The sequence below is a fragment of the Micromys minutus genome (assembly GCF_963924665.1).
Source record: "Micromys minutus genome assembly, chromosome: 1".
NCBI lineage: Eukaryota > Metazoa > Chordata > Mammalia > Rodentia > Muridae > Micromys > Micromys minutus.
The window spans coordinates 123,862,443-123,885,734 of record NC_137969.1 but is presented as its reverse complement, the minus strand read 5'-3'; the positions used below and the strand labels follow the sequence as shown (position 1 = coordinate 123,885,734).

Genomic DNA, 23,292 nt, shown 5'->3' with positions numbered 1-23,292 from the left:
TAGAAAACGAACAGTTCGTGAAATAGCAGTGAAGGGGGCTGGAGAGATGGCTCAGTGGTTGGAGCACTGACTGTTCTTCCAGAGGTCTTGAGTTCAATTCCCGACAACTACACAGTGGCTCACAACCATCTGTAATGGAGTCTGCTGCCCTCTTCTGGTGTGCCTGAAGACAGCGACCATGTACTCATATACATTAAATAAATAAATCTTTTTTTAAGAAAAGAAAAGAAAGAAAAGAAATAGCAGTGAAAATATGTTTTATGGTTAAGCAAACTGTATTAAGGGATCACAACATTAGGAAGGTTGAGAACCACTACTCTGGGCTATTGTAGAAATTGTGCAAATCCAAAAGCACATGCAGAAGTCAAGAAAACAAACCCTGAGAGGTTGGGGGGTTAAAAGAGCTGGAAACTCATCAGGGAAAGACCCAGGCCCTGGCAAATTTGGGTGTAGAAAGAAATCCACTGTGTATTCTTTCCCTCATCCTAAATGAACTCTTTCATCATCTGGAGTTACTCAGGACAGGCAAGGCAAGAGGCCATATGTCGTACCCACCAGTCGTAGCTTCTCTCCCTGCTGCCTTGGTAAAATATTCTAACAAAAGCAACTTAAGGGAGAAAGGGTTTCCTTTGCTCACAGTTCCAGGTTGCCATGCATCTTGTCAAGGAATTCAGAGCAGAAGGCCCAGAGTCACATTACATTCTGCTTCACGATACACCGCATTCACCAACCCCATGTAGCAGGAAACAACTATTTAAGCAGACTTGAAAAGAGCATCCATTTGAGAGTTCCTCATCAATGAATGGGTTCAGCATGATCTTGGGGAGTCACCATGGAGATGAGCCCCAAATCTAAACATAAATTCCCTTCGGATGTCACAAAAATTACTTTATATTTTATGTATAAGATTTTCCATAAACCTGACACACATAAGCCAAAATGCTTGTCATGTGAGATCGGGTGTTGAATTTTCAACATCATGTTGGCACTCAAAAAGTTGCTGATTGGGGGCTTATGGATTTTGGATTTGAGGGATAAGAATATTCAAATGCTGAGTGAGTAAGGCATTTTCTTTGTATGCATGAGATTTGAGTTCAAATTCCCAGCACTCACATAGAGCTGGGAGCAGTAGTGTGTGTATATGTAATCTTAACACTCTTTTTAAATTAATTTTTATTGGATATTTTCTGTATTAACATTTCAAATGTTCCCTTTCCCCCCACTCCCATCCACCATCCCCTCAACTTGTTTCCATGAAGGTGCTTCCTCTCCCAACTACTCTCTCCACCACAGTGCCTTGGTATTCTTTACTGGGAAAACGCGCCTTCACTAGACCAAGGGCCTCATCTCCCATTGATGGCAGACAATCCTATCCTCTGCTACATATGCAACTAGAGCCATGGGTCTGTCCATGTGTGCTCTTGAAGTGAGCTGAGAGGCAAAGGCAGGAAAATTTCTGGCAGCTTGTTTCCAACTAGCCTGGCATACCCAGCAGTGAACAACCAAAGCAAAATGAAAACTCATCTCAAACAAGGTGGAAGGAGAGAACCCAACAATCAGAGTTATGCTCTGACCTCTGGTGCATGCTGTTACACAAATGTGTATTCACATATCTTACACACACAAACACACAAACTTGCACTCATATAAATACACACCACACACATGCATACCACGTACCCACATACATACACACACAGACATACACACACCTCTGTAGGAAATCTGACTTTAGTTTCACTAAACAGAACCCCCCCTGAAGCACATCTGTGTCTCTCAGAACAGCCCCGGCTGCCCCCAGCCCCCCTACCATAGCCTGGATGTGATGCGGTACACACATGCTCTTCTTGGCTTCTATGAGTTGACTAGTATCTTCCAAGTCGAGTTTGTTCTGTAATGCATTTATTGAGTTGTGCATCTCAAAGTAATTGCCATTAATTAAATACTTCCCAACTCGCTGGAACAATCTGATGGAAGTGATTGCTAAGAAAAGAGAGTATCATAGTCTAAAAGGAATGCGGGTTGCTTGGCAATCTAGCCTTGGAATATAGACGCTGGTAAGAGAGTCATCAACTAAGGTGGAAAAATCATATCCTCAGCTTCCTGTTACAGAACAAAAAGTGTGTGCATCCTGAGTGAGATTCTTGCAACAACAGAAAATCCAGCACTTCAACCAGCAGGTTTCCTGGCAAAAAGAAAGTTCTAGATGTAGCTCACAAGCCTGCGCATCCCTATTATGAGTGAAATATATGAACAAGCAGGTTACATTTCGTAAATCCAGCACCGCTGTTTAGCTGCCTACTGCTCTTCCAGACTACAGAAACGGTGGTTTCGCTTCCCTTGACATGTTTTCTGAGCCTGGACTATCCTTGCTCGTCATAGATTTTTTTTTTTTTTTGCTTAAACATTTTTTGTGCTTAGGGTATGCCTACTCTTTTCTCTTAACAACTGAGTCAAGTCCATCGCGGTAGGTGAGGATCCTTACTTATGACTTCTGGGCTCTATCCCTTTATAGTTCTCATCGCTATGACAAAACTGATGTGAACAGCTGAAGGAAAGGAAAGTTTGGTTTGTAGTCTGAGGGAAGAGTCCTCAGTGGTGAGGGGGCCGTGCTGCTGGTGCTCATCCGGCTGGTTCAGCTCTCCCGTGTGTATTCAGTAGTGGCCCGTCTACTTTTAGGGTAGCTCTTTCCCCCTCAGGTAAGCCTCTCTGGAAACAAATCTGGGGCACTCCCTGAGGTGTGTGTCCTAAGAAGTTCTAAAGTTCGTCAGGTTGACTAGGAAGATTACCCATCATGCATTATTCATATTGACAGTGTGAAGCAGATGATCTCCGTGAAGGTGGAGGGATGGGGTGGTGTCGTTCTTTCCTGAAGCACCTTAAGTCGCTGACTTAAGCTCACTGTGCGAATGTAGTTCATAAAAGCGCCCCCAGTGCCCTAGCTCCACAGTGTGGTTTAATAATGTGTGCAGACCGGGAGCCGGTAAGGAGAACTTGATAAATCTTTTCAAAGGCTTCCCTTCATCCATGCCCGTTTCTATTTGAGTCCTGTAGTGCTTCTGGTGAGCATTCTTTTCTGACATTTACTAAATGTCGACCATATTCCATGTTTAAAACCTTGGCCTAGGGCCAGTGGGCTCACCAATTCGTATTGGCCTGTTAAGAGAAATTAAATAAAACTCGAAACTGGAATGACAATTGCTTTGAAGAGAAATGGGGGCAGACGGTGAAATGAACCGTTCATAGCCTGATACTCCTTCTCTTGTTGGGTTCAGCGCCAGGTCATTTTTGTACTGTCCCATTGCCCAATGCCAAAAGAAGTCCAAAAATTTTAAAAGTATTCCTTGATATGGCAGCCGTTTACCAGCTTCTCTTCTGGGTCAGCCACTAAGAACACGGAGGAGCACTCCATCAGAGTCTCCAACTTCAGGCAAGAAAGAGTTGGAGCTGCCATAGCTCACTCCCTTCCTCTGGGCGGTAGAGCCTCCTGGAGTGTGAACGCCCACTGCTGGGAACTTTCTCCTATCACCATAATCAAGAGTATATATAAATATCATATATATATGATTGTTATATATCAGTATTAATGGCCTTCATCTTTCAAAAGAATAACAAGCTACTTTGTGGGCTGTTCCAGCCAGTACTTAATGCACAGCTGTGGTATACTGGCCTTAAGAAAGAATTTGCCTCTGGGTGAGGCACACTGCATGTGCTATAATCTAGCACTGGGAAAATCAAAGTCAAGGGATCGGGAGGTCAATGCCAGAGCCTCACTGCATAGCTAATTCAAGGCCAGCTTGGGCTGGCACTGCCTCAAAGGTCTCAAAATGACAATGATGACAACGATGACGATGACAATAATATAGCTCTGCGATATTCTATGCGCTAGCATTTTATACACTGGTTGCTTCTGACTATCTATCTGTGTTTATGTCAGGACTTTGCTATGTAGCCCATGCTGGCCTAGAACTTATGACCCGACTTCCTGTGTCAGCCACTAAGTACTGGGATTACCCGTGTACACCACCACACCCAGCTCTAATCACTGTCTTAATATAATAGTCGTCTGGGCTGATTCACTGTTTAGTCTTCCTGTCTATTTCCAGTGCAATATGAACAATAGATTAAGTTAACTGTGTCGCTGGAGCTGCCATGGAACATTCTATCATTCGCTTGGCATTTAGTTCTCAAATGACTTTTTAAGATGCACGAAAAAAAAACATGCTTCGAGTTTAATACCAAATGTGATGTTAGTGTAAACGCTGAGGCCTTCTGTTCCTGGTCCATGACTGCAGAAAAGGCTGTCTGACTTCTGCATGCATGTTCATTTGTGCCTCCGGAAGAAAATGAAGCGTGTGGGCTGTGTTCTAGCTTTGGAGATTTAGGGTTCTTTTATTTTTTGAGATTCACAATGGTGTCTGAGAGCCAGTTAAAAGTCGACTCAACTCCCCCACTATTAACGTCAGTAGCTTTAAGATGTTTTAATCATATCACATATTACATATGACCAGCTCTCAGAAGCTCAAAATGTTTCTTTTCAAGGTACTGAATAAAACCTAGTTAGTATTTGGACTGTTTTCTGGTATTTGTTTGTTTTCGATGTACTTTGCTTTTTAATTAAGTGTACATAGGAAAGTAGGTGCGTGAGAGGCAGGTACCCACAGGGACCAGAAGAGGGTGTGGGATCTCCTGGAGCTGGAGTTACAGGCAGTTGTAAGCCACCTGATAGAGGTGTTGAGAACTGATCCCCGGTCTGCAAGGACGTCACAGCTTTAGCCGCTGACCCTTAGCCCCTCAGTAGCTTCTTATGCCTTCTCTTTTCGACGAATTTCTGATGCCATTTGCTGGTACTTAAAACAGTATGTCCCTTGGATATCATCTACACATTTGCTTCTTTTTGTTTGGAATTTCCCTTAAAGTGGCATGCAGGTTAGCAGAGAACCATTTATCTAGTTGTTTTGTTTCGTTGATTGATCCAAAAGTGATGGCATTTCAATTTCCTTTTTTTTTTTTTTTTTCCGGGAAGCAGGAGTAGCTGTTCATTTTTGTTTGTTTGTTCTCTTAAGGGTTTCTCCTCTTCAGAAGTCTGAGGTTGTTGAGATGGTTAAGAAACAAGTCAAAGTCATCACGCTTGCCATCGGAGATGGCGCCAATGACGTCAGCATGATACAGACGGCCCACGTGGGTGTTGGGATAAGCGGCAATGAAGGTTTGCAGGCAGCCAACTCTTCAGATTACTCCATCGCTCAGGTAAAGCCTCCCGCAGCCACTCAGAGCCCTGCCCACTTTGCGTCAGCCAGAAGTGAGGGGGAAAATACTCATGTCTTCCCATTCCTCCCCTAGTTCAAGTATTTGAAGAATCTGCTGATGGTTCACGGTGCCTGGAATTATAACAGAGTCTCCAAGTGTATTCTGTACTGCTTCTACAAGAACATTGTGCTGTACATCATCGAGGTAGCAGCGTGGTGAACTTAGCCCCGCCCCTGACAGCCATCCTCCCGGCTGTTCTTTTTATGGGAGCATCCTCGTTGTTTCTATGAATACTTTATCGTTCCCAATTCCTTTTCTAAGGAAAAAAAAGGGTTTTAGGATTTCTTTTAGTGTTATGTGAATGGATGTCTTGCCGGTGTGTATGTCTGTCCACGCACTGTATGCTTGCAAAGCCCGCAGAGGCCAGGCTGGATCTCCTGGAACAGGAGTTGCAGATGGCTCCTAGTCATCATGTGGGTACAGGGACTCAAGCTTTGAGGGAAAATCTCCTGTTGTGCTGTATGGAAGTATTCGCCCATCAATAAAAAGCCTATGTATGGCCAGTGAGCTGAAGCAGGTTTAAAGGGTGACAGAAAGAGAGGGGAAAAAAGGGGGGAGGTGGGGCGGGCGGGGGTTGGGGAGGATTAAGAAGGTCGGTCGGTTGATCTGTCAGTCCATCTCGTGAACTCCGAGGAGAGGTAACCAGCCATGTGGCACTCGTAGAACAAAACAAATGGGTAACTGAGTTATGAGCTAGTCAGAGAACAGACCCAGGCATGGCCTAAGCATTTGTTATATAAAATTCAGTCTCAGAGTTGATATTTCAGGGAACCTGTGCATGGGTGGAAAGCCTGCACGCTAGAAAACCCAGGTCCTCTAGAAGAACAGGCGGTGCTCTCAGTGGATAGCCATTTCTTCCCTCTTCCTAATTCTTAAATGTGTTCAAAAAGAAGATGTTGACCATGAGAATAGTCAATGTTTAGACACTAGCTTAAAAATGTTAGGTCACTTTGGTGGGGAGTTGAAGTAGAATTGCTAATGAGTCTTGTTTTCAGGTTTAAAAGACTTTAAAGCTGGAATCTGTACAGAATTTCTTCAACCCACTGTTAAGGGATAGTACAGACAGGAGAACTATATTAAAAATAATGATCTGGTGATACAAAATTTAAAAACACATATCAGAGAAAAGTAAGGGATGGCAGAAGCAAAGTGGACAGAGGGTTGGTTCTGAATCAAGGGAAACCAGGAGTGCAGTCGGGAAGTACACTAGGTTTAGCTGCCCTGACACCCTTTTGATACCTGGGTTTGACATTTTTTGCAGCGGGGGCCTTAAAGTGCCAGGCCTTCTATTTGGTTTCCCAATGGCAATAAATTGCCTTGGATAGCTCTCTTGGACCTTCATCTATTGGTGCAATGCTGTTGCTTGCACCCGGAAAACCTAGGCGTTCCTTCTGGTTTATATCTCTAGAACCCATTGCCGCTAGTAAGCGTCTCTGACAGAAAGTACCGTATTCTTCACAGTCAACACACTGGGCATTTTGAGATTCTGAGACCTAAGACCTAATCTAGATCCCTTGCTATGCATCTCATTGGTGTTTGGATTCAGAAAACAAAATTTTGGAAAAGGAATTTCTCTAAAATATCCTATTCCTGGGTTCTTTCTACATACCAAAAATGACATCTTCTTACAAAGGAAACCTTGGGGATCTTACTTGGTAAAGGAGTAGACTAGTTAGCACAAGGACCTGAGTTTGAATCCCAGAGCCTGTGTAAAAAGGCAGACCTGGTAGCATGCCTTTTAATCTCTGCACTGGAGAGCCAGATGCCTGAAGCTGCCCAGCCTGCCCAGCCAGATTCAGGACTATGTTTCCAATAAACAGTGGATCACTCCTGAGAAAAGACGCCTGAGGTTGACCTCTCTGGTCTCCATACACATGCACACACATGAGCACCTGCACACATACAAGCACACATGTGTATCCAGAGAATAAAAACTTGCCCTGTAGATATTTGGGCATCAGATAACTAGCCTTAGTGCAGCAGTTATAAAGCAAACCAAGCACAGTCTGTAACCCCAGAGAGCTGGCCAAAGGATACAGTGGAATCCATATCTGTGACTTTAAGATTCCTTAGTACTACATTAGCAAAACACCACAACGAAAACCCAGATTGATTTCAATATCATATTTTAACTCGACATATTAAAAATATTACCATATTTGCCATGTAAAAATACTTTTTTGCAGTTGTGTGTAGATTCTACATTCTTTCCTCTGTGCCCAGTGTTTAAAATCTGGTATTTTGCCTTCACATCTCATTCTGAACCAAGACATATCAAGTTCTCTAATGCACTGTGGCCTGCAAAACAGAGCTAGCAACATAGTGTTGGTGAATAAGTGAACAAGAAAGGGTTCTTATGGGCATGTAGACAGATACAAACTTCAGAGGAAAGATCAGAAGACAGCTTGCAAGACTCTATTCTCTCTAGGTCTACGGTGCCTTCAGCCTTGACAGGAAGCACCTTTACCTCCGGAGCCATCTAAGGCTCTTTTTGTCAAGTCCTTTCATAGCTCCAGGGAGTTGTACCTGACTAGAGGTTGCAAGGTAATGAAGAAAAGACAAATACATAGAAAGCTGGGGCTGGGTAGTCCGGGCTCTACTGGAGAAACCATACACTCAGGTTCAACGTGCTTTTTATACAGAGGTGAACATAGAGGCAGGGTAGCTGTGTACAGCTGAAAAGGGAGGGGGGTATTCCATATAGATAAACAGGGAGGCAGGGTTTTGGGGTACAGCTGGATTAAGGTAGCTACTCTCTGTATGGTGGTCTCTCTATAGGAGAACAATATTTAGGCTGTAAATATCTGGAGACAGAAAGCTATGGTGGACATTTTCAGCCCACATTGTCAATACTCAACACTTGGTGCAGTGGGGGAGGGGGCTTTGCCCTCTTTGTTACTTCCAGGCTACAGAGTCGTGACATGACCACACCCATACCACCAACACACTCAGGACTTCCTCTGCTCCCTAAACGTTCTTCTATCGTTCAAGGCCTGGTTTATCCCTGGGTCCTCGGAAACTGTATCAAAGACTGAGCCTCTAGGTGCCATGAGTCTCACATTTCTCTGAACAGTTCGGAGGGATTTGCATCATTTGTTAAGAGAACTACCTTCCACTCTTCCAGGACCTGCCTGTATCATCAAAGATGGGAGAACTACCTTCCACTCTTCCAGGACCTGCCTGTATCATCAAAGATGGGAGATACTGAGAGCTCCCGAACTGATGGCTGTCTTTGCCACTTTCCCCTCTATTCTGAGGACTTTTTTCTATGTATCAGTCAAAAGGACACGGCCTACCCACTTCTTTATGGATCCACATCTCACACCAGGGGTATCTAACTCCTCATCTGCCATTGGAAACTGCTAGGCATCTGGCCCAGTTGCCTCTGTCAGAATTCTGAGTTAGAATAGGATGTTAAAACTTAAATTTGAAAACTTATATATGTCTTTACTAGTGACGGAGCATCTGTAGTTAGGTTACCATGCTGTTGGTGAAGGTAGCTGAATTACTTGGAAACATAGCTTCATTGATAACTGATAGGTTTGATCTAGCAAAACCTGTGTTTTAAGACATAGTTTCAAAGTAGTTTGTAAGTTATGTTTTGTTTTTTAATTTTTGAAGCCCAGCTTTTGGTACACACCTGTAATTCTAGTACTTGGGAGACCAAGGCAGGAGGAATGCCTGGGTACCTAGTGAGACTATCTCAAAAAACAGACAATAACAACAAAAAAAGTATTTGTTTTCTATATAAATTGTGGTTCTTCCCTGTAAGAATTATTTTTAAAGCTATCCCCTCTATATATCTAACTGTCCTCAATATATGTTCTCACCTCAATTATTGAGAATATGTTACTTTATTTACATAGACTTTTAAAAACTTTTAAACAAAGATGTGTATACAGTATAAGTTTAATGAACTAGGTTCATATTTGAAGTGTAGACTAGCTGACAGTCTTTTAAAATCTAGATTGACAACAACAGTAAACTGAAAACTTATGTACTAGTGAAGAAATTAATATGTGAAAAAATGAAGTCTAAGCTTTCTGGTTCTAACCCAGAGCTATGTGATTTGTAGTTACCTAGCCCTAAATTTGACTTGGCTTTGAATTTAAAGCCTCTTCATGGAGTTATTTAACACTGATCACGTTCTTAATGGGTTAAGAAGGAAGTGGGAGAGAAACTTTACTGGAAACCTCGTGTTTATTTTTCTGTTAGCACTTTTTGGAAATGTATTTTGAATATAATTCAACTGTCTTGGAAATGGATTGAACTTTTAAATCAATCTCCCCCCCCCCCACCATCCTCAACTTCAGCCAGCTAAAACAAGTTCTGCAGATGTTAATGGTTCATGTCAATACTGAGAATGAATAGGGAGAGAACACACCATTGACTGTCTCCAGCGAGGACAACTGCCGGTCTCGAATCTCCCCTTTCTGTTTTTGTGCCGATCAGGCGTGGGAGCAGGGAATGCATTGACTCTTTGCAAGCTGCTTAATATGCAGGCGCTCGATCAGGAAAATGTCTGTGGGGCTTTGGCTGAAGCACCGATGCAGCGACATGGAAGGATGGAGAGGGGGGGTTGGAAAAGAATTCATAAGAGCAGTCTGAAACCCAAACGGTGCGATAGATTTTCAGGGGGAAAATGCTTTTCTGTCACAGTATTGAGGAGGGTAACGCTCACTGGCCCCTTCACTGCAGTGAATCACAGCCACACATCAGAGGTTCAGCAGGTGGCAATAGCAAACTTGCTTGGGGTAGCTGCCTTTCGCTGGCTGTAGGTGTTCACTTAAATTGTTGGCTCCTTCTGAATCCTCAGATTCCTTTCTAACAGAGCTTTTCTTTAAGATGATTGGTGGCATCTACTTTTTCTTAGACGCCCCAAACAATGTAGTGGTTTTCCTTTCCAGCAACCATTAAAGTCAATAAGGTGAACGTTCCCAGGAAGCTGTGCTGGGAAGCCGATCCCCTGGGAAGTTAAATCAGATGGGAACCGCCCCCAGAAGGCCTGGTGCTTGCTTTCTTTATCAGTGACTTTGGTGGAGTGAAGGGAGGGAATCTATGTGCTTATGCTAATTCACGTTCTGACTTACTTAGGGATGTGTTTCTAAGATGTGGCTGGAGCTGCAAATCTCCAACTAACCTGAACATAGTCGACTACTTCCTACCAAAGACTTTCTCTTTTCTCTTTTTCTCAAAATAAATAAATAAATAAATAGAAATTTTTAAAAAGTTTAGAGAGAAAATTTAAATACCAAAATATTTACATAAAGATGTTCTTTATTGAAAAACTTTTCTCCCTTAGGTAGCCTTTCCATCCATTCTCTTTTAAAAAGAGAAGCAAGAAGATGAACCTTTTGAAATACAAAGGACACATTTCTAAGTGCACATCACATACCTTTCATTCAAAAATTAAGGTGCTAAAAGTATGGCAGTGCCCATTTCAAAGCTTCCGATTACAACACAGTCCAGTTATATATTTTAAACTGTAGTTTGAACCCAAACTTGCTAGTTTATCGGTGAGTTATTTTGTCTTTGAAACTTAACATCTATATTCATTGACTCAAAGGGGGGAGTCTTAAACTCTAATCTTGTTCTTAAATTAACAAGAGAATGATACACCCAAGCAAGCTGAAGGGCCAGTCACCTCTATAATTATTGATCATACACAATTTGTTAACATAAACATATACAGTATCGACCCCAATGTATTGATGCTTTGACAACTCATGTAGAACTACTCCCTGTGAGCCAAATGGTGTCCATTAGACTAATTTGTAGACATTCACCCTTACACATGCTCACTTATTCCCTTCTGCTGTAAAAATGAATCAGGCCAGTGCAGAAACTGTCTGAGGGAAGCTAGCCTGGGTTCAGACTGATGAATGGTGAATTTGTAGCAGCTCATGTTTCCATAGTGAGGTGAAAGGAAACATGAAGTGTAGCAAAGTTCCTGTGTCTCTAAAGCACTCTCTGGAACCATGAGTCAGGAACGTCCTCCCTGCTGTCTGCTGGTCTTGTGTGCTGTGTTCTGCCCTCAGATCTGCTGTTACTGTGTGCAGTATATGTGCTGTCTTCTCGCTGTGCCTGGCACTGTACCTTACTAAGTCCACTTGAGTTTTAATTATATTGACTTTTTTTTAAATGCATTCTTTTCTAAGGTATTGCCAGTGGTTATTTTAACTTTATGTGTGTTTCAAATATGTCGAATAAAATTACCCCTAAATTTTGTTTTCTAAGATTTCTCTTTCAAAGAGAATTACAAACATATGAAAACATTGTGTTCTACGAACTAAAGATTTTATTTTTACATAAGCATTAAAAATGTTCAGTTCACAAGCACCTGTAACTATACCTCCAGGTGATCGATCCTACATGGCTGATCTCCTGGGCACCTGCACTCAAATGCACATACCCACATGTGCACACACAGCTACACATAACTAAAAATGAATCTGTAAGTTTAAAATATGCCTGTATATAAATTCGAGTTTAACATTCTGATGGCAGTAGTTATCAAGAACTGTGTTAAAGAAAAACACACACACAATTCAATAGATTAATTCTACTTTAAGCATCTAACCCAAGGAAAAGGAGAGGTGTTTCTGTTACGTTCCTAAGGTTTCAGTTGGGAGTCGTTTCTGATAGCAAGAGCCGTTAAGCCAGCTAAACCTCCACACTAAAGAAGTTCTGAATCCATTAGCGCTGTCGGAAGGAGTTGTGAGAGCTCAGATGCTCACTTCGTAATTAATGTTCAGGGGAAGAAGTGGGCTGTGACACCGTATAGAGCCATCATACGGTTTGTACAGACTACAAGTAACACCAAAGAAAATAATAGAAATCACTTCCCAAATAAGCATCTATAATTTAAAAACAAGAATTCTTTTTAACCAAATCCTTGAAGAGATTTTGAAAAGGGAATTAAAGCTTTTAGACATAATGACGTAAACGTATTCACGTGTGGAAACCAGATATGTTTTTTTTTTTTTTTTTTTTTTTTTTTAGCTCTGTGATTGCTTGCCCGTGTAGATATTTCGATTTGGCAAATAGAATGAACTCAGGCTCAGATGGCAGCTGTTTGAGAAAAGTGGCCCTTTAAATCAAAAGTAAAAACAAGAAACGCCATTGTCCAGAGACCCACCGAGGAGCCTTCGGCGCTGCTTTGTGGGTTTCAGTTCATGGCGGCTTCTAGGCAATGTGTTGACATTCTGGGTCCTGATTCTGGGCTCTTGTTTTCTTCCTAGATCTGGTTTGCCTTTGTCAATGGCTTTTCTGGACAGATCCTCTTTGAAAGATGGTGCATAGGGCTTTATAATGTGGTAAGTTGACCACATTTGATAATGCCTATTTTCCTCATTACTATAAGTGAACATTGGACCACGCATCTGGCTGTGTGGGGTAATGAGAAGTCTGTCTGTCACTTCAGATGTTTACAGCGATGCCTCCCTTGACTCTTGGAATATTTGAGAGATCCTGCAGAAAGGAAAACATGTTAAAATATCCGGAGTTGTACAAAACATCCCAGAATGCTCTGGACTTCAATACCAAGGTAGGAGCTGGTGTCCTCTTGTCTGTTCAGGGGGGTTTCTCTGTTCCCGAAAGCCTGGGGCATCTGGCCTGCCTCGGCCACTCTCTCCAGGGCACAGAATGTAGCAAGTCACAGGAAGGTCCCAGTGGAGTAGAAAGCAGTTTTGTTGTTTGGATTAGATTGTTTGGGAGATGGTGTTGTTTTTCTCTGTTTGTTGTTTTGTTTCCTTTTGTGTTTCTCTTTTTCTTTTGAGTGTTACAAAATTTAAATTAAGACCACTCTTCATTGGGGTTCTTAGCAGTGAGTAGACATGGCCTTCCAAGCCACACCACTGCCCTTTCAGACAGTGTAGGAAAAACGTAACTTCTCATGGGCTGGTCGCATGGGACTAACATGGGCTGCTGTACCGTGTGAGAATTATCTCATTCTTTCCCAATCCTGTGGGGGAATGAGGTTCTCCTTGGAATCTGAGAGTGATTGAGTCAGGCATTAGAACTATAGCCTCTGGTCTACAATTCACAACTCAAGCTGATGTAGCCAGCATTTCACCTAAAGCCTTTGTCTGCCTGGGTTGTCGCTTCTATTTTTGTTTTTGTTTATTTGCCTGAATCTGGAAACTTGTTCTGTTGCTCTTCTCTTCTCTTTTCTTCTCTTCTCTGTTAGCATAGAAGGGCAATCAGCATAAGCCACGGGTTTCCTTTTGGATTTTAGTGTGGTTATTTTGGTTTACCCTCTTCGTGGCTTTTCCTCACCTCCCCTCCTCATATATTCCTTACCCTCACCCCTCCTTCCTCCCTCCCTTCCTCAGTCCCAGGGTCCCCTCCATCCCTCGAGCCCCTATCTCTTCTCAGCCTCCTTCTAGTCTCCTCCCCTTAGTCTACACTCACTTTTACCTGAACATACATGGATTAAAAATGAGGTGCTAAGAGCCACTCGAGAGAACACGAGGTATTTGTCCTTCTGCGCCCGGACCACCGCAGTGACTGTAACATTTCTAGTTCCATCACTTTCCCTTCTAGGTTCATGGGCTTATTTTCCTTAATGGCTGAAGGAAATGCTATCATGTAAGTGCACCACATTTTTAACGTCCATCTGTCTGCTGCTGGACTTTTAAGCTGACTCCATTACCTGGGTTCAGACACAGCCTCACACATCATAGGCTAGTGTCTTCTCTGCCCTGCGATATTTAGACATTCTTGCAACCAAAGACTCTGTACAGTCTACCTTTCTGCAAGGATATCTTTGAACGTGTTTCTACACTAGTATTATGTGATGGTTCAGGTTTCTGTCTGGTGTAAGTGAGAGGGGGGACTTAAAACTGCAACAACTGAGGTAGATGCTATTCGGAAACACTAATGTTATGTAAATGAAAATGAACAAATATTGATGCCCTTTTACTAAACATTTCCACTTTAGTGCATGTTTAGTAGTAAATTGGTGACAACTGGGTCATAATTGCAGTTCAGCGTTTCGAGTTTATAGTCATTTAACATGAGACCTTTTAATACGTGTTAATTCATAAAGCTCTCTGGTGCTATTGATCCTTAGTATACCAAGAACAAAAAGAAGCGGGTTCTTTGCTGCCTTTGTACTGTGACTTTGTAACTAAGACTCAGTGAGACTCGGTCTTTGTGAACACACTGTGTGTAGATGGCCAGCAGCACACATGCGCGTAACCTGACAGCTTCAGGTTAAACATCTGAAACTTAATTAAAATATCGAGTATCCGGAAGCTTGCTTGATGTATATATTACTGGTTCTAACATGTAGTTCTAGTTTTAAACTATTGCTCTTACAGTACACAAAGTCTAATATTTTAATGGCTTTTTTAGGTTGGTTATTTATTTACTTGTGAACTATTTGTATCAAAAGCTCTAGTCAGGGCGGACGCAGTGGTCATGAGCTCTTGTTTTTCTGCAGAGGTGTTCTGGGAGCCAAGCACAGACGGGTACATCAGCAATGACTCTTATCAGCCAAATGGGTTTTATCAGGCTCAGCTATAGGTCCTGGGCTCCCTCCCGTAGTGGGGACTCTGTGGTGCTGTCTCATGTTAGCTTCCCAGCCACAAATGGGACATGTGTGCCTTGAATGAAAGCGTACACTGACCCTTCCAGGACAGCCTGTCATCCTCTCTCGTTCGTTCGCTGCCCACAAACAGTTTTGTGTACATTTAGAAGTACGCCGTGTTGATGGAAGAGAAACTTTCTCTTTCGGGCTTTTATTGGTGAAAAAGGACCACATTATCTTAGAGCCCAGGCATTTAGAAAGTCTGCAGACCAACTGAATTGTCTTGTGCAATTCCCATATCTCTTTAAATATGTATTTAGCTTATAGGTTCAACTTGCCATCTATTTTCATAAGGCTTGGGGATTTTGGGGGGCGGGGGATGGAAATGGTTTCAGCAACACTGATTGAATCCCATCTAAATGTTTTAAAATTCAGGAACAAATGGTTACAAAATGCATAATTGTCTACACAGCGGTTGCCGAGGGTCTCCAGTGTGGAGCATTTCGGCCTTGAATGAGGAGGCGTACATTTGTTATGGTAAACGGGGTCGGAGGTTCTGAGGTCATGACAGGGGTTAAAGGATTAGCATGTGACAATAAGTATCAGTCAGGGAAATGGAAAAGTAGAACTAATTTTTCTTGCACCCACCTGTGCTTTCTGTCAAATAAAAAACGTGTGGTAATGACAGAGTCAGGGGAAGCGACAAAGGTTAATGAGCAGCGAGAGCTGAGACGTGTAAAATATTGGGGCGTAAATTGGATCATACAGCTCAGCGTGGCTGAGAGAGCTAACAAAGGACACTGAGATCACGGTGGAAAATTTCGGGAGGCAGGCATCTTAATTTCTGTTGTTTGAACAGCTTAAAACTATTAATACAAGCCAATTGCATTTAGCATTAAGCTCTGTTTGCAAGAAGTCATTTTAAATGATGAAGTGGTAGCCGTCCGGCGGCTCATAAAGATTCTAAACAGTTTTCTATAACTTAATCTTGCCCATTCACGTCATGTAAAGTCCCAAGGAATGCCTGCTCTTCTATTTGTAATACCCAAGACATTAAAAAAAAAAAAAAAAGGAATGGTGCTAGGTGGCCGTGCTGATTGTCTGAATCTTGATATGGACAGATGTTAAGCAAGTGTAAACGCCTTTGATAAATTCGTAGTCATGATAACTTTACTTTAATGAATATATAAACTAAATGGTAGACCTTGTAGTTTTTCTTTTACAGTGTATGCACGTGCATGTCTATTACAAGAAAGAGAAAAGTATACTAATTTGTATTATTGAAACATTTACTGCAAAGTAGGGGAAGAAATAAAGTGGGGGAGAATTTCCCAGTCATGTTTATTAAAGGTCTGTTCTTCTAGAATTAGGAAAAGAAAAGAAACTCCAGGATCTGCATTTGTAACTAGATTTGAACACACACACACACAAAATCTCTTTGGCAGGCATAAGTTTAAACTTCTGATAGTGGATTTTTTTTAAGTGGAAAAAAATTTTCAAGTGAAGCTGAAAAAACATCTTGAGAAACATAAAAATAAATAAATGACCCATGAATGTCTAAGGCAGAGAGTGTCTGTCATTTCTATTAATTCGCAGTGGTGGCCCCCACAGAAACACATTTTGTGCATCTAGCTCGTAGATAAAAAGAAAGGTCAGGGGTCACAGCACGAGTTTATCGCAAACGGTTCTCATGGATTCTTGTTTTCCCTCAGGTTTTCTGGGTTCATTGTTTGAATGGCCTCTTCCACTCGGTTATTCTGTTTTGGTTCCCACTGAAAGCCCTTCAGTATGGTAAGTAGAAAGGATACGGATGCAGAGAGCCGCTGTCTCACCCTTTTGGGAAAGGAACTCATTGTCGGTGCGCGTTCAAAGTTATGGCCGACTTCAGTTTCCTTCTGTAGCATTTTCCTTTATCTAATATGTACGCATCCAAAAGTCATGCAGGAAGTAGAGATTTTTATTATTCCTTCGGAAGTCATTTAATCTATGCAAAGCCTTTCTACTTTGTTTCTCCTGCTTCCCCAACTTGCAGACTCTAGGACACCCCCCCCCTTTGCAAATGTCTGTGTGAAGGCAGTAAGTTCTAACACCTCATGTCTTCTGTTTATTGTACCTATGAGGCTTCCACAGTTGAGCCTGATCAGTCACGCTGAGCATTTTCAGGTGAACATGACCTGACACTCTTTTAAATGTATCTTCCCCCCTTCATCTTGGAGTGCGCACTTTTTCTCCACTGGTTTCAAGGGAGCGAGTTTTATTCCACTGGTTTTGAAAGAGAGGATTGTAGTATACTTCCTGTGTGCATAAAAAGGATAAAGTAGCCACACTAGGAAGGACAGATGTCTGCCATGCCTAGCCTGATGCTTCCGAGTCCCCAAGCAGACCTTTTCCTGAGGTGCTAAGGAAGATGCTGGCCCTTCAATGCTGTGCGTTCCAAGGTTGCAAGGTGAAAAACATCAGCTTATTCTCAAGTAGCTGCTGGTCCTTCCTAAGTACAGGCATTCCCACTGTCTGTGAATTCATGGTTGTTAACAGAACACCATGTTCTTGTTGCTCTATGGGTCCTTTAATACAGGTTTCCAGAATGACCCTCATAAAACAGGAGCCATGCCAACTACCTCAAAGCTTACCACACTTGGTAACAAAATCGCCCTCCAGGCTCCTGTGTGTTCTTCCCCAGAGAGGCTTTACACTGAGAAGCCATCTGAGATCCCCGTCCCAGTGCTACAGCAGCCATCTGAGATGACCCCTGACCCAGTGCTTCAGTGAGTCCCCTTGCTATCCCCACAACTGCACACTACTCGCCTAGCCTGGTTTGTGGGTTTGTTTGTTTTTTGTTTTTTCTCTGCATCATCTTATTCCGCTAGGAATTGTCAGGTTGAGGAGTGAGACAGTGCTGGCTGTCTCAGAACAGAGCCTCCCTTCTCACCGGTACCCAGCCAACTGGGGATGGAATAGAGTGGCTCACAGCAGGGATGAGTAAGCTTTACAGAAGACGTGGTGGACTCCTGCCCTAGCCAAGATTTTAATCTTCTTTGTTAATTATTCAGGAAATCATAGTAAATTTGGTCTAATGTCAACCATGGGAATAGGTTTGTTTTCTTTTAAGGTACAATTAAGTTATTGCAACATTTCAAAATGCACAGTTCAGTGGTTTTTAGTATCTTCATTCAACTATGAGAATGTCCCCACCACATAACATCATAATGTTTTATCACCCCGGAAAGACATCCTGTGCCCATTGGCAGTCTCTCTGATTCTTCCTCACCTCCTTGCATACCTTGGAAACCACACATTTTCCATCTCTGAATTTGCCTATTGTGAGCATGGCCTATAACTGGACTCACGTGCATTAGCTTGGCCTTTCCACTTTACAATATAAGTCAGTACTTTATCCCTTTTTCTGGTTATGTAATATTCCACTTTATAGATGTCCCATACTTTACCCATTCATTAGTTGGTGGACATTATGTTGTTTCTGATTTTTGGAGCAACCATATAACAAAGTCCAGGATACAATTCAGGGTATCCTGACCTTAGACAAATTGGCCAGGTACAGTTCATTGTCAAGGTGAAATATTAACATAAGAATGAAAAGCAAGATGTCACCAATCCACGAAACTACTATTTCAACCTTCTAAATCAGAGAAGGGAAAACTCAGCCAAACCTTGGGCTGGAGAGATGGCTCAGCGGTTAGAGCACTGATCACTCTTCCAGAGGACATGAGTTCAATTCCCAGCTTCCACAAGTGGCTCAGAACCATCTGTAATGGGATCCAATGCCCTCCTGGAGACAGCTACAGTGTACTCACACACAATAAATAAGTAAGCCAAGCCTAGTAGCTACAGCACACTTCAGCCTTGCCACATCTTTCGCTGTGCTTACCTGGGAAACAGTCCCATCAGTGTCTCGGCCCAGCATCTCCAGCAGCTGCTCCCTGTGAAAACCAAATCCAGACAAGTCTAGAGGGCCCTTGGCTTTTGCCTCAAAGACCCAGTTATAGGCGGCACAGACTCTGGATTAGCAGTTGGATGTTGAGGGCTCTATCATTGTTCCACCTTCCTGCCCCTTCTGAGTGAGTGCTAGGAGCCTAAGAGACTTGTATCCACAGTATACAATATTTAATACAACAGAGGATGTAATAACCGTCTTGGGTGAAGTAATTCCAAGAGTTGCCCGTTGTTGTCTTATAAAACTTGAGAGTTTTTAGGAGTCTGCGGGGGGGGGGGGTCAAAATTTGAGTAATTATACATTTTTGTACTAGTAAGTCTGTTTTTGTCTTTTTCAGTCACGATTCGTGGTCAGTGGGGGATAAGACACAGAGTGCTTTGAGAAAAGCAATGTTCTGGTCTTTGCATCCTCCGTGGCTTAAACAAACCCAGTCTGGCTTAAGGTTGCCCTTGAAGAAACTGTAGGCCAGCCTCTGATTATCTCTCAAACCTTGGTGTGTCCAGGTAAAGTTCCAGCAGGCAGGATGCAGGCCGAGCATGCATAAAAGCACACCTGCTGTGCTCTAGAGCCCAGTGGCTTGCTTTGTGGGGAAGGTCATCCCTCCATGAGTAGAGCCACTGGTTTCCACAGCTTTAGAGTCTTACAAGGTACCATGTGACCAGTTTAATCCACAACAACAGAACAGAGACTCTGACAGCTCTTCCAAAAAAATCAGGTTCAATTCCCAACACCCACATTGCAGCCCACAACTCTCTGTACCTACGGTCCAACTCCCTCACACGGGCATAAATACAGGCAAAACATCAATGCAAAAATAAAAATAAATTTATTATTTTAAAAAAACACCTCTATCTCTGGGGAAAAGAACAGTATGTGGTAAGTTTTGATGTAGTATAAAAGAATTATTGGAAAAGATTACCAAGAGAACACAGACACGCCCATTATAACTCTGTGTGTATCTCTGCAAAGCTGTATTGCTCTGGATTATTTTAAGCAAAGCAACGTTTGAGAGCCCAGCTGTATTCTGTTAAATTCTGGGCATTAAGGAGACTAATGTAAAACAATGCCAATTTTCTCGCTTATTTTTGTTTAGGAAAATAGTTATTTTTCACAAAATGTGTTTATATGACTCTGCACTGGGTTTATTACTGTTATTTTAAGATAAAAATGCAGATTTCTTTTAATGTTCTGTTTTAATTTCTGATTTGGTAAATACTGGTAGCTATAAAGATTCTGGGAGACCTCCATAATTTCTGAGTGAATCCGAAGATCCAAAAGGAAAGCCAGTGATTTATCAGTCAGTGCTGCCTCACCCCAGAAGGCGCACGTAACTCATGTGAACTTGCAAAAAAGCCAGACCGAGAAGCTCCATGCTGCCCTTCAGAAGGGAGCTGGGTTCTGTGGGAATTGAGTATCAGTATTTTCCAACCCATAACATCTCTTGACTAGTTGCTGTTCCTCCATCTACAGTTGCCTTTGTTAACCAAAAACAAAAGACTTTAGAGATGCCCAGAAATCCAGCCAGGATCATTTCATCCCAAAGACTCCTGTGCCTGGCCTGGGGTTGGTGCCCCTTTGTGCCTGAATATGGTTCTAATGGGTCACTCCAGTTTCCCCCCAACAGCTTTGTTGTGACTCTCACTGATTCTGCTGTTCCATGTCAGCACTCCAAACATCACATCCTGTCAATACCCCGAGCTTTCAGCTTTCCAAACGACTGAGAGTTCAACCTTTTTATGGATTTATGCATTTATTTCCACCCTATGGAATTGGTTAGCAAGTCAGCTTTCCCAGTTCGTGAGGGCTCTTGGAATCTGGTGTTTAATTTGTGGCCCATCTGCAGCGACTCTGGGGGGCAGAGCAGCACTGTCTAGAACATCTACTTCATCTCTGGCCCCACAGCTACCGCTAGGCTGTTCTTGTGTTCAAAATGATTAAGTGGCTTCCTCTTTTTTGGACTTTTGTTTTCTTCTCTAACTAGCCTCTTTTTTTTTTTCCTCATAGGCACGGTATTTGGGAATGGAAAAACTTCAGATTACCTGCTTCTGGGAAACTTTGTTTATACTGTGAGTTCAGCCCCTTTGCCTGTTTTTGTCTAAAGCCAAAAGGACTTCATCTCTGCCCCCTTTCCTTTGAGACATAAATGTATGTGTGATGAGGGAAGGTTAAGGGTTAATTTCATGTTTCCTTTAAAAAATGAAATAAGGCATTTGGAGTATTAAGAGTTTTCTACATTAAGTTTTGCTGGGTGTGTTTTGTATATTTGGATTTTTTATTTTTGTTTTTGCTTTGTGTTGAGATAGAACTTCACTGTGTAGCCCAGGCTGTCCTCTAACTCAGAGCCCTTCTGACTCAGCCTCTGGTATTCCAAGAATGATTATCAGTCATATGCGTACTGCCACATCTGATCTTTCTATGATTTGGTTCACTGACTTTATAAGATCTTTGTTACTTTGATTTTCAGTATTTTGTCTACCTGTTTCCCCATTTTTTTTCTTTATTTTTAACTTCTTCCTCAAATTTATGTTACTGCCAAAACTCATTATTTTTGGCCTTCCTGAATGTTCCCAAATTTCATCAAAGTATTTTTGGGTGTACACCCAGTGATTTCTCTAGAGGCTTGAGCTAATTAACTTTACAGTGATCTGGGGCTGGAGAATTGGCTCAGTGGTTAAAAGCACTGGCTGCTCCTAAGGACCTGGGTTCGATTCCCAGCACCCACATGTTGCTGCATAACCATCTGTAACTCCAGACAGTTTTCCAACTCTCCTCTGACCTTGGAAGACACCAGGCACACAAGTTATATACATACATATATACATGTAAGCAAATATTCAAACGCATATTGATGAAAATTTATTTTATTTTTGTGTTTTAGTGTCAGTGATCAGCAGGCTTATGAAACATTTTCCCCAAAGCTGCCAGGGACCCACCAAGTTCTTCTCACTGTCACTAAGACACCAGAAATCATTCACACCATTTTTCTCCTAAAACCACCAAGAAGACTATGGGATGCTAATGCCCATGGTCACACCGTTGGCATCCATTGCTTGGCATTCCGTGACCAGCACTCTATTTCTAATATACCTCACTCACTCACTCACTCTTCAGCCTCCACATGGAGAAAGTGTGGTCAGTCGGCCATTGATGTGGCTAACCAAGATTGGTGCTCAAATATTGTTTTGAGCCTGAGAATATAGGTCGGTTGTTGAGAAGAATGCACATCTCAAATGTTGTTGGAATATCTGAATGATAAGAAATTAAGCTCATTTGCTGGGCCCAACTGTACCTCTATACCTCAACTCCACAATATCTAGAAGAGAGTTTAATGAGGGACTACCAGGAACCAGTTGTCCTATAAACACATGTATATAGGGATTAATTATATTGATTGTTGATTGACATGGGGAAAACCCACTATGGATGGGGTTAGCACCACTTCATGGATTGGGCGTTGCATTGTATCAGAAGAGAGAATTCTAGCAAGCACACATGGAGGTGTGCATTTATTCTGTCTTTACACTTGACTGTGGATATGGTGCTTAAGGGCCCCGCCTTGGTTTCCCCAGTAATAATGCCTGTAACCTGGAATTTCAAGCCATTTCAAGTCAGAATGCCTCCATGATGCTTTTGGGGGAAGGTGTTTAGTCACAGAAATAGAAATTAGACTCAGTTAGCCAAAGGGTCCAGGTTTGGGAAAATCTTGGGATTTCTTCCCAGTGGTGTTTCCCACTGAAGGAGCCAAAGAAAAGCACTACCACGCTTTGAGAGGATCATTCTCTTGAGGCATGAATGCCAAAACAATTGTGTAAATACCTAACCAGGAGGTGGACATAAACCATAGCTTATGTTATGGCTGTCTCTGGGGGACACGTTAAAGTCTCAGGAGAATTCTTTTCTTTCACTTAGTCATTTATTAGAAACCTTAAGTAGCTTAACCAAAATCATATTCACTGAGTTTGATGTCTACAGATATTAATCATAATTAACCATCAGATATCCTGATGAGGAAACCCAACTGTACACCTATATTCTAACTTTTCAACCATGCTGAAAAAGGTCTAAGAGTGTCCCCACACCTGAAAGTAGGAGTTAGACACCGTGGCATTGGTAAGTCACCAGTACTGGCCAAGAAATATGTTTCCAGTGCTGAGTTAATTCTAATGCCCACAGTTTCCTTGACTCATGATATTTCAGTCTTTTACATGTGGTTATAAATAGGTCACAATAATATAAGCACTAGTCTTAACAGTTTTCTATTCAGTATTTTCATCAAAAGCAACACTATGGGAAAGACATTTTCATCATGGCAGAAAATAACTGGGCCAAACGACTTAAGAGAAAAAAAGCTTATTAGCTCACGGTATCAAAAGTGTTGGTAGACTGACGTGGTGGGAAGATGCGATGTTTGGTCTTGGCTGTGCTTAGTCTTGCATGCGATCGCTCATTCTAGGTGATGTGATTGCTGCCCCTCCCCCCCATAGCTGGACACATGGAC

The 23,292-nt window shown here is 42.2% G+C and overlaps 1 protein-coding gene across 2 annotated transcripts in view; it reads left to right on the top strand.

The window, feature by feature from the left end:
* ATP8A1 (ATPase phospholipid transporting 8A1) overlaps positions 1-23,292 on the top strand; it is a 214,776-nt gene that overhangs the window by 161,452 nt on the left and 30,032 nt on the right. For both annotated transcript variants that reach the window (XM_080910104.1, XM_080910103.1), the window contains 6 exons: positions 5,067-5,250; positions 5,344-5,454; positions 12,552-12,626; positions 12,734-12,856; positions 16,555-16,633; positions 20,799-20,860. In XM_080910104.1, the coding sequence (XP_080766230.1) occupies positions 5,067-5,250; positions 5,344-5,454; positions 12,552-12,626; positions 12,734-12,856; positions 16,555-16,633; positions 20,799-20,860 (634 nt within the window). The remainder of the gene's footprint in view (positions 1-5,066; positions 5,251-5,343; positions 5,455-12,551; positions 12,627-12,733; positions 12,857-16,554; positions 16,634-20,798; positions 20,861-23,292) is intronic.